This window comes from Pipistrellus hanaki, assembly GCF_964339955.1.
Source record: "Pipistrellus hanaki genome assembly, chromosome: 4".
Lineage (NCBI taxonomy): Eukaryota > Metazoa > Chordata > Mammalia > Chiroptera > Vespertilionidae > Pipistrellus > Pipistrellus hanaki.
In genome coordinates this window covers 77,851,597-77,867,854 of record NC_140506.1, presented here as the reverse complement: position 1 = coordinate 77,867,854, position 16,258 = coordinate 77,851,597, and the positions used below count along the sequence as shown (strand labels likewise).

General features: G+C 38.2%; 1 protein-coding gene across 4 annotated transcripts in view; it reads left to right on the top strand.

Moving 5' to 3' along the window:
* The window catches only part of TPST1 (tyrosylprotein sulfotransferase 1), a 66,876-nt gene that overhangs the window by 15,085 nt on the left and 35,533 nt on the right, over positions 1 to 16,258 (top strand). For all 4 annotated transcript variants that reach the window (XM_084880716.1, XM_084880715.1, XM_084880714.1 and 1 more), the window contains exon 2: positions 5,915 to 6,860. In XM_084880716.1, the coding sequence (XP_084736842.1) occupies positions 6,016 to 6,860 (845 nt within the window). In that variant the 5' untranslated portion in view covers positions 5,915 to 6,015. The remainder of the gene's footprint in view (positions 1 to 5,914; positions 6,861 to 16,258) is intronic.

The following is a 16,258-nucleotide window of genomic DNA, read 5'->3' as shown; positions in this document are numbered from 1 at the left end:
TCCCCAGTAGGGGGTGTGCAGGAGGCAGCTGATCTCTCTCATCGATGTTTCTAACTCTCTCTCTCTCCCTCTCTGTACAAAATCAATAAAATATATATATTTTAAAAAAGATGTAGTCAATACCTCCCCAAAACTCACAACTAATTACACTCATAGAACTTAGTTATGTTAACTTACTGGCAATCAGGAATCCATTAACTCATTTGAGAGCCCCTACTTTCAAGGACTTCACAATCTATTGAGAAAGCAAATTAACCCTATAATGTAAGAAGTAATATGACATGGGTAAGTATAAGGGTACTAGAAAAGATGTGAGGAAAGCTTCCTAGAAGAGACTGTAGGAAAGCTTCTGAATGTTGAAGAATGAGTGGGAGTTGTGAGTAAGAGAAGCTACAGGTTGTTCAAGATGAAGGCAGCACTGGGTGAGAATGTGTGTGTATGCGGTGTTGGTGATGGGGAATGATGAAAGAAAGAAGAGTCTCGGGCAGGCAAGGGCTGGATCATGAAGGACTTATATGTTATGGGGAGGATTTGTTTCTGAAAGAAGTAAATAGTCGTTGCAGGGGTTTAAGCAGGGGGGTGTCTTAAGTATATTTACATTTTAGAAAGATCATTGCTGAAACAAGATAGTGCATGAACTTACTGAAGGAAGTCAGAGAGTACCAGTTAGGAGGCTGAGAGTTACTCTTATGAGAAAGGATGAGGGTGAGGGTTAAAGCCATGCCAGTAGGGGAAGAAAAGGGAGTAGGTTGGGTTGAAAGAGGAAACATGGACAGGACTTCACCAGTTATCTACGGAGAAGTTAAGGGAGAAGTACATGAAGGATCTCAGATCTTTATTTTGGACATCTTGGAGGAAGTGGTTCATTTACCAGGAAATAGAAGAGGAAGAAAGATTTTTTCATTTATCCTTTCTGTGACCTCTTTGACTTCCACCCATCCCGCTTTAGACTGAATTTTAAAAGTCCTGTTGGGGTAATGATTTGGTTTGCAATTTTTTTTTTTCATAGCCTCCACATTACTTTATTTTTGTGAGTTCCTTGTTTCATTTGACATTTTTCTGTTAAATATTTACTTTGTTTCAGATGACTATAGGTATTTTAAGGAGATATAGGTGAGAGTATTTCACTAAGTGCTTATTCATCTGTAAATCCCTTGCTTTCTATTTTATCTGATATTCATGTACTGACTGCACGGATTATGAATGGGTTAATCAGTGCTTTAAAGGAGTTTATAGTCTAGTGGGGTAAACTAATTACAATACAGTGCATGAGTGTGCAAACCAACATGTTTTTACCAAATGTTTGAGGTACAGAAGAGAGAACAATTGATTTCTTTGGTGAGAGAGAGAGATGGGAAGAGAGCACTGAGGAGGTGTGTATAACAGGGAGGAAGGGTCGTGACACAGAAGGCAGCAGCATGAGCCGAGGCCAGGTGTGGAGGTGCCTGGTGTGGAGGAGGAGAGGCCCTGCAGGGGGCAGGCTGCTTGGGAGGAGTGCGGAGAGGTGCAGTTGGAAGAGGAGCAGGGGCCAGTGTGAAGGGTGCCACAGGCCCCTGTTCTTTCAGTCTTTTCACATGTTACCGCCTTGATTGTCCCAGCAGCTCTGTGAAAGGAAGGAGAATGGGCCGGTTCTCCTTTTGTACTTCTGCTCTTTCCTCTTTTCATAATTTCTACTCTAATTACATGTGAAAAAGTGTTTGATTATCATTATTCCGATTTTATTGCCAAGGGAATTAATGCTCAGGGATTTATGTAGGTCAGCGATTTTCAATCTTTTTATCTTGTGGCACACCAAAATTTCTAAAATTACTGAAATTCTGTGGGACACCAAAAAATATATATTTTTGTCAACCTAACAAAAAAATACATATAATTTTGATTCATTCACACTGGATGGTTATTGTGTTGGCTGTTGTCATTTTTTATTTGACAATCTAAGGGAAAAGAAGTCAGTTCCCCTGACTAAATAGTCAGGTTTTACATGTTTTAAAAATTCCTGTGGCACACCCGTTGAAAATTGCTGAACTAGATCCATATGGCTAAGAAAAAACTGATTTCTCACTAGACCCCAAGTCTTCTCAAATATACTAGGCTTCTTTTACATTAATTCAACACCATCTTCTTTTCTTTTTCTATTCCAGTTATTTTTAATTCTGAAAATTAGAAGGTTGGTGGTAAATTGCATAATTGAATTACTGAATGAGAGGATGTAATTTGAGCAAATTTGCTATCTTGTGTTTTCTCTCAGGGGTGGTTTCCATAGACAATAAACATTAGTAAAGAAACTAGAAGAAGAATGGTTAGCCCAGTGATCTTCTGATTTGCAGGTTTGAGAAAGTTAGAACTTGGTAACTGTTTACTTTGTTCTATTTCATTTTGGCTCTTTATAATGAAAACTTTCTAACATATCTAAAAATAGAAAATTACATTGAACCGTAAGTACTCATTATTCACTTCAACATTTATTAACTTATAGCCATCTAATTTCATATATAACCCTCTCCCCATTCATACATCTGCCCTCAGATATTTCTGAGACAATTTCATTTATCTGGAACTGTTAAAGTTATGCTCCAGTTTAATTTGTGCTTTTATCTCTGTTGTGTTCTAGGCATTAGGTCCAGTTCTTAGTATTTGACCAACTCTTTTCCCTCCTGACCATGGTGTTTATTGAAAACAAAACCCTAGTATACTGCTTCTTTAAGAATATGTGTCCCAGCAGACTCCCAGAGATCACTAGCTGTGTATAACATGGTCTTCTTACTATTTGCCATTTATTGTCAGTGGGTCTAGGGCTGGCCTCCAATGTGTAGCTAGAAAAACATGCTCTCATGTTTGTGCTTTGACCATGAACTGACTTAAGGATTGATCTTGCAACATGGGTTTATTTGCTGATTTGCAAAGCTATTCAGATTAACTCCTAGAAACATTAATTGGCAAGTTCAAGAGCTAGAAGTGAATAGAGAAACCAGCTATACAGGGTGAGGCAAAAGTAGTTTTACGGTTGTGAGTACACAAAACACAGGATTTATTCTTTTAGTATTACTTATTAATTATTGTATTATTTTCCATACAAATAACTGTAAACCTACTTTTGCCATACCCTGTAGATTGAACTTTAGACAGCAGACAGAATGGCATTGGCTGTTGCTATTTGCAACATTAGTTTGCATCATAAATAGGCATGGGAAGCAAGGAGCTAATGATTAACGAAAAAAGTTTTTAAGAGAACATTGTGTTCCTATAATTTATCTTTTTCTGGACATTTATGTAGCATCTCTTTGGACTTAGCACATGGCCACTTCTGTGACTATAAAAGCACAATGCATGTGCTTGGACCTGTGTGTATGACTGCGTGTTGGACATGGTCTTGCTGACTACCAGACTCTGTACTTCTACTTTTGTTGAATGATGCTGTTTTTTTTTTTTTTTAAATTAAAAATGTTTATAAAGTTTGCAAAGATGCAAGCATAAAAGTATAATGTCAGCACTCTCTCATTCTGTAGAGCAGTATTTCTGGGAGTCTTCTATTTAGCTTTCTGGGAAAGGGCAGTGCTATTAATAGTGATTTCTCAGATAAGTTTGTTATAGTGTTTCAATGCTTTTTTCTTCCCCCTGGAGATAAAAATGAGACTAAACTTACAGTATTCCCTTCTGGCTCAGCCTCAGCTCTTTAAATGTCCCAGTTGAGAAAATATTTATACTGCTTGTCTGAAAATACAGTAAAATAGAGTTTAAAGTAATGGAACGAGTCCCCTGTGTGTATGTTCACATGTATGCAATGCATGTGCATAGGGATTGAATATTTAAGGGAAATGGTTAGACCAGCTTTTCCTGTCCAGTACTTCTTAAATTATAGGGCTAATTTTTTTTCAAGATTTTGAGAAGAATTAGTATCAAGGTGTGAATAGAGTCCATAAGCTCCATAGCATTTCTCTTCTAGAGAAATGTACTTCCCAGTTTGGTTAGTTTACTGATTCTCTTTGAAGGCTCAGTGGACCTGGTGACCTGGTTCTGTTAAGCATGCTGTGTTGGCAAAGCTATTGTTCAAATGAACCCCGGGACACATGCTGTGGTAGGGGACAGGAACATGGACAAGATCCTGTAAGCCTCAGGAATTTAAAATATTTTTGGAGTAAGGAAAATATACATAATAAAAAGAAAAGTGGCCTTTGAAGAACAGGTAAGATTTAGATGGTGGTGAGAACCTCAGTTTGTATATCTATAAAATGAGAACATTGGACCAAATGATTTGGAGGTCCCATTAGCACTCATGATTTATAATTCTGTGATTCTCCAAGTTTGGAAACATCCAAAGAGAGAATAGCAGGCTTCATAAGCTTAGTAAAAAGTAATGTGAATGTTTCTGCGGGAGCAAAAAATCCCCTCTTTTTCTTTATAATATCCCTTACAAGGCCTTTGACCACTGTCACACTTACTTTCAAACATCCTGAAAGGCTGTAGAAATACATTCCCTGCTCATGTGTGTTGGGGAGACAGTGTTTAAAATACAACTGATATTAAAACTTGAAAAAAATCTCCCCAAATTGTGTTGATACAATTATCTATTGTGCAGTGACCTGAGGCTGCGTGGTGCTGGGCTGGGGCAGGGGACCTGAGGCTGTGCCCCCCCCCCCCCACACCTGATGGAGCTTGACAGGGGACTCAGGCCACCACCCCCTGCCCCCCGCCCCGATGCCAGGCTGTGGGCCCTCAGGCTGCGCCCCTAACCCCAGTGCCAGGCCAGGGGACCTGAGGCTGCCCCCTGCCATGCGGGACTTGACAGGGGACCTCAGGCTGTGTCCCCCACCCACGGGGCTAGTTGGGAGAACCTCAGCTGCATTGCCCCCCCTCCCCCCCTGCTCTGGCGCTGGGCTGGGGGACCTGAGGCCATGATCCACCCCTCCCCCCCTGCTCCCCCCCAGCCCAGTGGGGCTTGACAGGGGACCTCAAGGCGCGCCCCGCCCCCCCCCCCCCAGCCCAAGTCAGGGGATCTCAGGCCGCACCTGCCTCCCTGTGGGGCTTAATAGGGGTGGGCCTGGCCAAGCCTGGGTCTCGTGTGATTTTGAGGCACATGTGGTGGGTGGGGACCCAGACTCTGACAGGAGAAAGATTTTAATATACATTTTACTAATTTTCTTCCATCTCTGACACTTCTATTATAGAGAAAGGGCAAATAGCAATATTAAAATATTTCCTCTAATTAATTCCCTCTTAATGTGCACAAATTTCATGCACCGGGTCACTAGTTTTCTATAAGACCTTTGTAGCTTCCTCAGGTAGACTTAATTTGTTGCTTTTAATTATACTTCCATTGTCCACTGTGCTTATTTCTACTAAGGCTCTGATTGCATTTTATTGTCATTGTTTGCATATCTGCCTCTTCACAAGACTATTTCCTGAGACCATGGGTCACTATACTGCTGTCCTTTTCAAAATTTATCCTCAGCCACACCCAAGTATCTGTCCAGTAGTACCCAAATAAATAATTCGTGGGATGAATAAACTGAATCTGTGTTAAATATTTATAAGTTGTATATTTTTCTATAATTTCTCTCCATACTAGAATGTGGAGATAATGACTTTTGGAGATGAATCAAATCTAAATACCAGACATGAGCCTTGGGTTCGACTCGAGATATGCTTGGGCATACTAAATATTCATTTGATTCGCTGATGAAAGTAGTTTTATTGGATATTCCATTTTGTGCATAGTTTTAGAATTGTCAGATTAAGAAGCTGTTTCTGATTGGAAATGTTGATTTATTTTCGCTCACACTTTTGTATATTTGTGTTCTAAGAATATTAAAGGATCTAAGAACTTCGGCTTCTTTGTAGCTAAAATGTTATCATTGTAACCGATGACTAATTTATAAACAATCTTAATAATATAATTGTTTCCTTTTCCCATTAGATACTGATCATCTTTCTGGAAAAGAATCTCCATGGCCTGAACATTTTCTGGAAATAATTTTGAGCAAAATATCTGTTTAATAAAAAGATAACCACATCAAGATGGTTGCAAAACTGAAGCAGAACTTACTATTGGCATGTCTGGTGATTAGTTCTGTGACTGTGTTTTACTTGGGCCAACACGCCATGGAATGCCATCACCGAATAGAGGAACGTAGTCAGCCTCTCAAATTGGAAAGCACAAAGACGACTGTGCGAATTGGCCTGGACATCAAAGCCAACAAATCCTTTGCCTATCACAAAGATATGCCTTTAATTTTTATTGGAGGTGTGCCTCGGAGCGGAACCACACTCATGAGGGCAATGTTAGATGCACATCCTGATATTCGCTGTGGAGAGGAAACCAGGGTCATTCCTCGAATCCTGGCCCTGAAACAGATGTGGTCACGGTCGAGTAAAGAGAAAATACGCTTGGATGAGGCTGGTGTCACCGATGAAGTGCTGGATTCTGCCATGCAAGCCTTCTTACTAGAAATCATTGTTAAGCACGGGGAGCCAGCTCCTTATTTATGTAATAAAGATCCCTTTGCCCTGAAGTCCTTAACTTACCTAGCTAGATTATTTCCCAATGCCAAATTTCTCCTGATGGTCCGAGATGGCCGAGCGTCAGTACATTCAATGATTTCTCGAAAAGTTACTATAGCCGGGTTTGACCTGAACAGCTACAGGGACTGTTTGACCAAGTGGAATCGTGCCATAGAAACCATGTATAACCAGTGTATGGAGGTTGGCTATAAAAAATGCATGTTAGTTCACTATGAACAACTTGTCTTACATCCTGAACGGTGGATGCGAACACTCTTAAAGTTCCTCCATATTCCATGGAACCACTCAGTATTACACCATGAAGAGATGATTGGGAAAGCTGGTGGTGTATCTCTGTCAAAGTGAGTAGATGTTTTGTTTTTACTTTGATCCTATATTCAGCTAATAAAGATGTATTTGTATATGTATATATACTAGAGGCTCAGTGCATGAATTCATGCACCAGTGGGGTCTCTTGGGCTGACCTGTGGGATCGGGCCTAAATCGGCCCTCCAACATCTCCCAAGGGGTCCCAGATTGTGAGAGGGTGCAGGTCAGGCCAAGGGACCCCACTGGTGCAAGACTGGGACCACGGAGAGACGTGGGAGGTTAGTCAGTCAGGGAAGGACCACAGGAGGACTCCAGGGTGTGTCTGGTCTGTCTCTATCTTGGCCCTGCCACCATGGCTTTGTCCAGAAGAATGTCTAGAAGGTCTCCTGGAAGGTCACACAGTCTAATTAGCATATTACCCTTTTATTAGTATAGATAGATAGTAGTAGTTCATTCTTCCAAATTAATAGAGAGTAGAGAAAGAAAAACAAAAATCAAGACATTTTAAAGTGTGTTTTTGCCTTTATTTTTCAAGAAATATTTGTGTAGCTAGTTTGGCTCAGTGGATAGAATGTCGGCCTGTTGTCTGAAAGATCCTGAGTTCAATTTCGGTCAAGGGCACATGTCCTGGTTACAGGCTTGGAACCCAGTAGCGGGCCTGCAGGAGGCATCTGATTGATGATTTCCTCTCATCATTGATGTTTCTATCTCTTACTCGCTCTTTCTTCCTCTCTGAAATCAATGAAAATGTTTTGTTTTTTAAAATAAATGTTTGTGTAGAAGGCAGGGGGAGTACAATTTAAGGAAAATACTTTATGCAAATAGATGTATTGCAGTAGAATTCTCCCAGTGATTGAATATGGAAGAGGATCTTGCTGATTAGTGAATGGTATCTACTCCTGAGACCTGCTTCTCAAATATTTTGAGTAAGAAATAGAAATAAGTGATAGATCCATTTACCACCATGTTCACCTTTCAGTAAGCTATTTTCATTGCTCTCTTTTTATGAATTGTGGAATTTTTGTGGAATTTCAGCCATTTCCATCTGGGAATACTTAAGAAGTTACTAGAATGTACAATTGTTTCTATTAAGCTCATTAAGGTACTATAAAATTACCTGGAACAAATGAAAATCAGTAACAATAACAAAAAAGCCAACCAATGTATACTCAAGGATGAGAGAAAGGATTAGCCAATGAATTTACTAGGTCAAAAACAAAACCAGAAAAACAGAACAATGTAATGATTGCTTAAACAGAATAAGTACACGAATCACAACCATAATTCACAGAGAAGTGTGTCCATTCTTAGAACAGACAGGCATATGTAACTCTTAAGCACAAATAGGTTGGAATGACAAATATATTAGCAGGGTAAGTACAAGAGAATAAGAACGTGATAACTGACAACTCTAAAGCTTCTAATAAGAAAAAACAACTGGAAATCAGATCCATAGCAAGGGGAGATTTAATAGGTGAAAACAATACCAAAAAGTTTTAAAAAATGGAGATATTTTTGAGGGGTACAAAGAATAGAGATTTAAGAATAACAAGAATATTATGAGCAAATTAAGACGAAGACAGGCTATATTCCTATAAATTATGATCACTTTTACAGCATGTAAAATTAATAGCATGCAAATTAGAATTACCTGAACTCAATAAGCTCAAATTAAAATATTCCAGAAGAATTTTATAAATATTATATTTTTTCATTAAATTATCGGAGAACAAGCCTATTTACTTTGGATTACTTATACTTTGTGAAGGCAGAAAACTTACCTTTAAAAAACCAGTTGTTAATCAAATACCATCTAAGAGGAATGCCTTTGGAGTTGTGGAAATCACTGTGCTTCTTTTGCAAATCAAATTGAAGAGATAAGTAGCTGAGAACTCTTAGCTGGAGAAATGCGATTGAATAAACAGGGACTATAATTGACAACAAAACAGGTTGAAAAAGGAAAACAGCAGAAGAAAAATATATATTTATTTCAGAATATGTCAGTGAAGAATAACAAAGTAGAATAAGAACGTAAATTAATAAAGCACAATTTGTGTTTTATTGAAGAATATGGCAATTGATGACAAAAAGTAGAAGTTGGGTATTAGATTATTTATTATTTTAGATTAGGTGTCTGCAAAAAATAGAGATCCAAAATAACAATGGTTTTAAACAAAATAGTGGCTAATTATATAAAAGAAGACATACCAAGGCTGCTTCAGCTTTTGGCTCCATCATCCAAATGGTCCAAGTTGGAGCTCTAGTCATATCATCTATGTCTTGCAGGGTTGGAGTAGTGTGGGCAAGTAAGAAGGGGCATTTAGTACTTTTTTAGGATATTTCCTAGTAGCTTGCAGGTAGCTCTTCTTGCATTCCATTGGCCATAACTTACCTAAGTTTTATGACCATATATAAAAGGGGGGTGGGGAAATGTAGTATTTATTCCAAATGACCATGCGCCCAACTGAGAGTTGGTGTTCTTTTAGCTAAGAGGAATAGTTTGGATATTAGGGAAAGCAGATAGCAGTCTCTGCTACTCTACTGAGTACCTGCTATGTGCTAGGAACAACGTTAAGGTGCCTGGTTGAAAGTCACATGTGATATAATGGAAAAAGCAGATTCATATAGAGTCATACACCACATAATGACATTTTGGTCATTGCCATCGATGGACCACATTTATGACAGTGGTCCCATAAAATTGTAATGGAGCTGAAAAGTTCCTATTGCCTCCTGTTGTCATTACTGTAATAATGTTACAGTGTGCTTGTGTTTTAAGTTAAGTATTATTACAAAGGAGTCAAAAGTTAAAAAAAAAACACACAAAGAACTAAAAAGTTTATAAAGTAAAAATGTTACAGTTAAGGTTAATTTCTTACAGAAGGAAGAAAAATATTAAAAATAAATAAATTTAGTATAGCCTAAGGATACAGTGTTTATAAAGTGTACAGTAATGTCCTAGGCCTTCACATTCACTCATCACCCAGAGCAGTGGTTGGCAAACTGCAGTTTGCGAGCCACATGCGGCTCTTTGGCCCCTTGAGTGTGGCTCTTCCACAAAATACCACGGCCTGGGCAAGTCTATTTTGAAGAAGTGGTATTAGAAGAAGTTTAAGTTTAAAAAATTTGGCTCTCAAAAGAAATTTCAATTGTTGTACTGTTGATATTTGGCTCTGTTGACTAATGAGTTTGCCGACCACTGACCCAGAGTAACTTCCAGTCCTGCAAAGCTCCATTCATGGTAAATGCCCTATATAGTTGTACCATTTAAAAAAATCTTTTATTTCATATTTTTACTACATATTCCTTTTCTATGTTTAGACATGTTTAGATACACAGATACTCACCATTGTGTTACAGATACAGTATTCAGCATAGTAACATGCTGTATAGGTTTGTAGCCTAGGAGCAATATACTATCCCATAATCCTAGGTATGTAGTAGTCTAGATTATCTAGGCTTATGGAAGTACACTCTATAATAGTTGTACAATAACAAAATTTCCTAACAACTTATCTGTCATTAAGTGACACATGGTTGTACAATACAACGCTGAGTACTATGGGAATCCAAGAAGATGTACCTAACTCAGTCTGGTTTATTCAGGAAGGCTTTCCTGAAAGATATGGTATCAAACTGAGAAATAAAGTAGTATTTATCAACCTTGGCACTGTTGACATTTGGGGCAGTAATTCTTTGTTGTGGGGCCCTCTTGTACATTATGGGATGTTTAGCACATCAACTGGCCTAACTCAAGAGATGCTAGTACCTTGTTTCCCCGAAAATAAGACAGTGTCTTATATTAATTTTTGCTCCAAGATGCGGTAGGTCTTATTTTTAGGGGATGTCTTATTTTTCCATGGAGAAGAATACGGTACACATTTATTATTAAATGAAAATAAAAGAAATTTATTACCTGTATACGGTACGGTAGTATGGTAGTTGTCAACAAAAACCAAACAAACTGTGAATCCTACAGTATCAAGAATTTACTCATTTATTCAATGACAATCATGTCATCATCTTCTGGAACATCATCATAACAATCCAATTCCTGAATTTCCTTGTGAATTTCTTGTGACTCCATTTCTTTCAGAATCAGTGGACCAAATCTCTCATGTTTAGCAATAGCACTGTCTTTAAATGAGTACTTCTTGTCAAGGTAGCCTGCTCGCAGTGCATTTGCAATGCAACTGTCAGTGATTTTCTCCCATGAATTCTTCACCTAAGTAACAACTTCTTGCAATTTAGGTTTCACAAAGTTTCCACGCTGATTTCTCTCCATTCTATTTTCAATGTAGTCATTAATTTCCATGTGCAAATTGTCTTTGAATGTCTTGTTTATTGCAATATCAAGAGTCTGGAGATAGGCCTTATTTTGGGGGGGGGATGCCTTATATTTCACTCAGAAGGAAACCTGTAAGTAGGTCTTATTTTCAGAGGAAACACAGTAACAGCTCCCACTCCCAAGTGTGACAACCAAAAATGTTTCTAGACATTGCCAAAAGCCCTCTGAGGGTGGGGTGAAGGAAGGATATTCCGTCTCCCCACTCCTGGTGAGAACCACTCACCTAAAGGAAGAATAGTTTAACATAGAAACATCCATCAGCTGCTTCTTGCACACCCCCCACTGGGGATGTGCCCGCAACCAAGGTACATGCCCTTGACTGGAATCGAACCTGGGTCCCCTCAGTCCGCAGGCCGATGCTCTATCCACTAAGCCAAACCAGTTTCGGCAATAAAAATATATTTAAAAGCTTGTGCATAGCATAGGAAATAATCAACAAAATGAAAAGACACTACAAAATGGGGTAAAAAACATTTGCAAACCATGTGTGTAGTAAGTGGTTAATACCCAGGCTATATAAGGAACTCATACAATTATAGAGCGAAAAACCCAAATAACCCAGTTAAAAATGGCAATGGAACTCTAACTGATTTGGCTCTGTGGATAGAGTGTCAGCCTGCCGTCTAAAGGGTTCTAGGTTCGATTCTAGTCAAGGGAATGAATGTACCTTGGTTGTGGGCACATCCCCACTAGGGGATGTGCAGGAGGCAGCTGTTTCTCTCTGATTGATGTTTCTAACTATCCCTCTCCCTTCTTCTCTATAAAAAAATCAATAAAATATATTTTTAAAATGGCAATGGATTTGATAGACATTTTCCAAAGAAAACTTACAAATGCCCAACAGGTATATGAAAATGCACTAATCAGAGGAATGCAAATCAAAAGACAATGAGATAAAATCTCATTTCAGTTCAGATATAAAAAAGAGCAGAGATAAAAATGTTGTTGAGAATGTGGAGAAAAGGGAACCTTTGTACACTGCTGATGGAAATGTAAATTGGTATAGCCATTATCTAAAATAGTATGAAATTTTTCCTCAAAAAATTTAAAATAGAGTTACCATTTAGCAAACCCATTCTGGGCATATATTTAAAGGAAATTAAATCAGTTTTTCAAAGAGGTATCTGTTCTCCCATATTCACTGAAGCTTTATTCACAATAGCCAAAATGTGGAAACAACCTAAGCATTGTTGACAGATGAATGAATATGGAAGATGTGGTACATATGTACAATGGGAAATTATTCAGCCTTAAAAAGGAGGAAATCCTGTCATTTGTGAAAACAATGTATGAACCTGGAATACATTGTTAAGTGAAGGAAGCTAGACAAAGACAAATTATTTCATGATCCCACATTTATATAGAATCTTAAAAAGTCAAATAAATAGAAGTAGAAAGTAGAATAGTGCTTACCAGAGTCAGGGAGTTGGGGAGTATGATGTCTCAATGGTATCATAGGTTATGTACAGTTTTCTTCACCCGTTTCTCAGATTGAATAATAAATGAAATTCCCTACCCTTTGATCAATATCTCCCAAGTAGATGGTAGTCAAAGAGCAGAAAGCTTTCATTATGTATATACAATAGAATGAATAAGTTATTGAGATCTACATGGTGATTGTGGCTAATAATACTTCACATTTGCTAAAGAGTGAATCTTCAGTGTTATCACCACATTAAAAAAAAAAAGAGGGATGTGAATGTTTGTTAGCCTTACTGTAGTTATCATTTCACAATGTTCTGTATATTTTAAAACATTGTATGCCTTAAATATATACATTTAAAAAAATAAAGCAAAGTATGAAAATAATGTCCTACCAATAGAGAATATCAAAATCAAGATAGAACTATAATAATAAACTAGATGGAAATTCTGGAGTTGAAAAGTACAATAACTGAAATGAAAAATTCATTAGGTCCAAGAGAAGATTAGAAATGGAAAAAAAGAGCCGAGACCAGTTTGGCTCAGTGGATAGAGCGTCGGTCTGCGGACTGAAGGGTCCCGGGTTCGGTTCCTGTCAAGGGCATGTACATTGGTTGTGGGCACATCCCCGATAAGGGGGTGTGCGGGAGGCAGCTGGTCGATGTTTCTCTCCCATTGACGTTTCTAGCTCTCTATCCCTCTCCCTTCTTCTCTGTGGAAAAATCAATAAAATATTTAAAAAAAAAAAGAAAAGAAATGGAAAAAAAGAAAGAAAACAAATATAGATAGGTCAATTGCTATTGTCCGATCTGAGGAACAGGGGGAAAAGGCATACAGAACTTATGAGATGTGTGGGACTTCATCAACTGTACTAATCTATAATAATAACAGCATAATATGCTAATTAGACTGGACATCCTTCCAGATGAAGAAGGGGCTATGAGGGAAGCCAGTTTTGGCAGTCAGGGTAAGGAAGGCCTTATCTTGCACGAATTTTGTGCATTGGGCCTCTAGTCTACACATAATGGGAATTCTACAAGGAAAGAAGGAGCTATTGAATGGGGCAGAAAGACTATTTGAAGAAATACTGGTTAAGTGCTAGCCAATTTGGCTCAGTGGATAGAAGGGGTCCCCAGTCAAGGGCACGTACCTCAGTTTCAGGCTCCTTCCTACCCCAGGCCCTGGTCTGGGCTTGTGCAGGAGGCAAACAATCAATGTGTTTCTCTCCCAGTAATATTCCTCTCTCTTTCCCTCTCTTTTCCACTCTCCCTAAAAATTAATGGGAAAAATATCATCGGGGGAGGATTAACAACAACAACTAACTAACTAACTAAATAAATAAATAAATAAATAAGTAAAATTCAAACCCACCTTTAAAAGAAAGAAATTAAAACCCTAGTTTTAATGAAAAATGTATTGACATATTCCAAAAGTTCAGTGAACTTCAGTATGATAAAACCAAAGAGATCCACATCTAGACACATCATGATCAAACTGTAGAAAGATGCTAAAACTTTAAAGCAGTAAGAGAAGAGCAATAAGTGACATACAAGAGACCTTCAGTAAGAGTAACAGCTGACTTTTCATGGGAGACCATGGATTCTGAAAGGCTGCAGGATGATATATTCACAGTGCTAATTGGGAAAAAACTCAAGTAAGAATTCTATATCTGCCAAAACTATCCTTCAGAAATAAAAGAAAATGAGATGATCCTCATTAAAATTGGGAGAATTCCATAGCAGCCTCCAACAGATGCTAATGGGAATCCTTCAGGCTGAAATGAAAGAATACTAGATTCTAATCCATATAAAAAATGTTTTTAAAAGGCAAAGTCAATTATATAGGTTGACTCAGGACTGGCTTAGTTGGTCCCTAGAAAAAGGAGGGCTTCCAAAGATCACTTGCTTTAAGAAAATAATGATAGAACCACACTTCTCTCTTCTCTGCTTTTAAGGAGTCTTGCCTCTTTCCTTCATTCAATATATAATTTTTGAATAGATCAATGGGGTGAGATCTTTTCACCATTCTAATTCTAAGTAAGTAAGTAAAAGTGTAGGCTTGCCTGGTTGGCTTGGCTCAGTGATATAAACCAGAAGGTCATGGTTAGATTCCTGGTCAGGGCACATGCCTGGATTGTGGGTTCAATCCCCAGTAAGGGACATGCAGGAAGCAGCTGGTCAATGATTTTTTCTCTTCATTGATGTTTCTATCTTTCTCTCCTCTTTCTTCCTCTCTGAAATCAATAAAAAAATATTTTTAAAAAGACTAGGCTTAATGTTATTAGTCAACAGAAAATGCAAATTAAAACCATAATGAGAGCCCTAGCCGATTTGGCTCAGTGGATAGAGCATTGGCCTGCAGACGGAAGGATCCCGGGCTCAATTCCAGTCCAGGGCACGTGCCTGGATTGCAGGCTGAATCCCCAGTAGGGTGCATGCAGGAGGCAGCCAATCAGTGATTCTCATCATTAATGTTTCAATCTCTCTCCCCCTCTCCCTTCCTCTCTAAAATCAATAAAATTATATTTTTTAAAAACCCATAGTGAGATACCTCTACATTTCCACCAAAATGGTAAATATTGAATGGATGGACAAACAGTGTTGGCAGGGATATAAGCAAGTGGCACTTTTAATGTTGGTAGAGTGTAAACTAGTATAGCTACTTGGTAAAACTACTTGTTATAGCTACTTGGCAAAAACATATGCCTATCTTATGATTAATCCAATATACTCCTGGGTATGTATATATGCAACAGAAAGAAGTTATACACATGATGAAATTGTATCAAAAGACTTATACAAAAATATTTGTAGCAGTACTATTTATAATAGCCAAAAGCTGGAAACAAATTCAAATGTTCACCAACATGGGAATGGATAAGGTAATACATTCATATGATGAGATACTACTCAGCAATAAAAAAGGAACAAACTACTGATATAATATGATTGAATCTCATCAATATTATCCTTTGCATAAAAATCCAGACACAAACGAGTATATAAGTTTCCATGTATATGAAGTTCAAAAGTAGGTAAAACTGATGTAGTAGTATTTAGAATAGTGGTTATCTTTGGGGTACTGACAGGGATGCAATACAAAGGACCCACTTTGGAGGCTAGAAATGTTCTCTGTCTTCTGGGTGGTGGTTACATAGGTGTAGACATAAAAATTCGAGTTAAACACTTAAAAAAAAAGTTGCTTCTCTTGATGATCTTCTGTATTCCATATTATGAAAGATAGGTTAAGATCTCAAAGAAATATACTGTATATCATTACTAGAGGTCCAGTGCACAAATTTGTGCATGGGTTGGGTTCCTCAGCCTGGCTGGCAATCGGGGTCATGGGAGGTTGGCTGGCCATGGGAGGTTGGCTGTGGGAGTGCACTGACCACCAGGGAGGCAGTTCCTGAGTTGAGTGTCTACCCCCTGGTGGTCAGTGCATGTCATAGCAACCGGTCGACTGGTTGTTAGGTTGCTTAGGCATATATATATATATATTGCTCTATTAATGTTGTTTAAACCAGAGATAAATAATACTATGCAGTCATTCTGGAAGGAAATTCAACCAATTTTAATTATTTGTAACTGCTAAAAGCCTTCAGACATAGCATGTTAAAATTATTTACCTTTGAGTAAACACAAACTAGGTCTGATGATG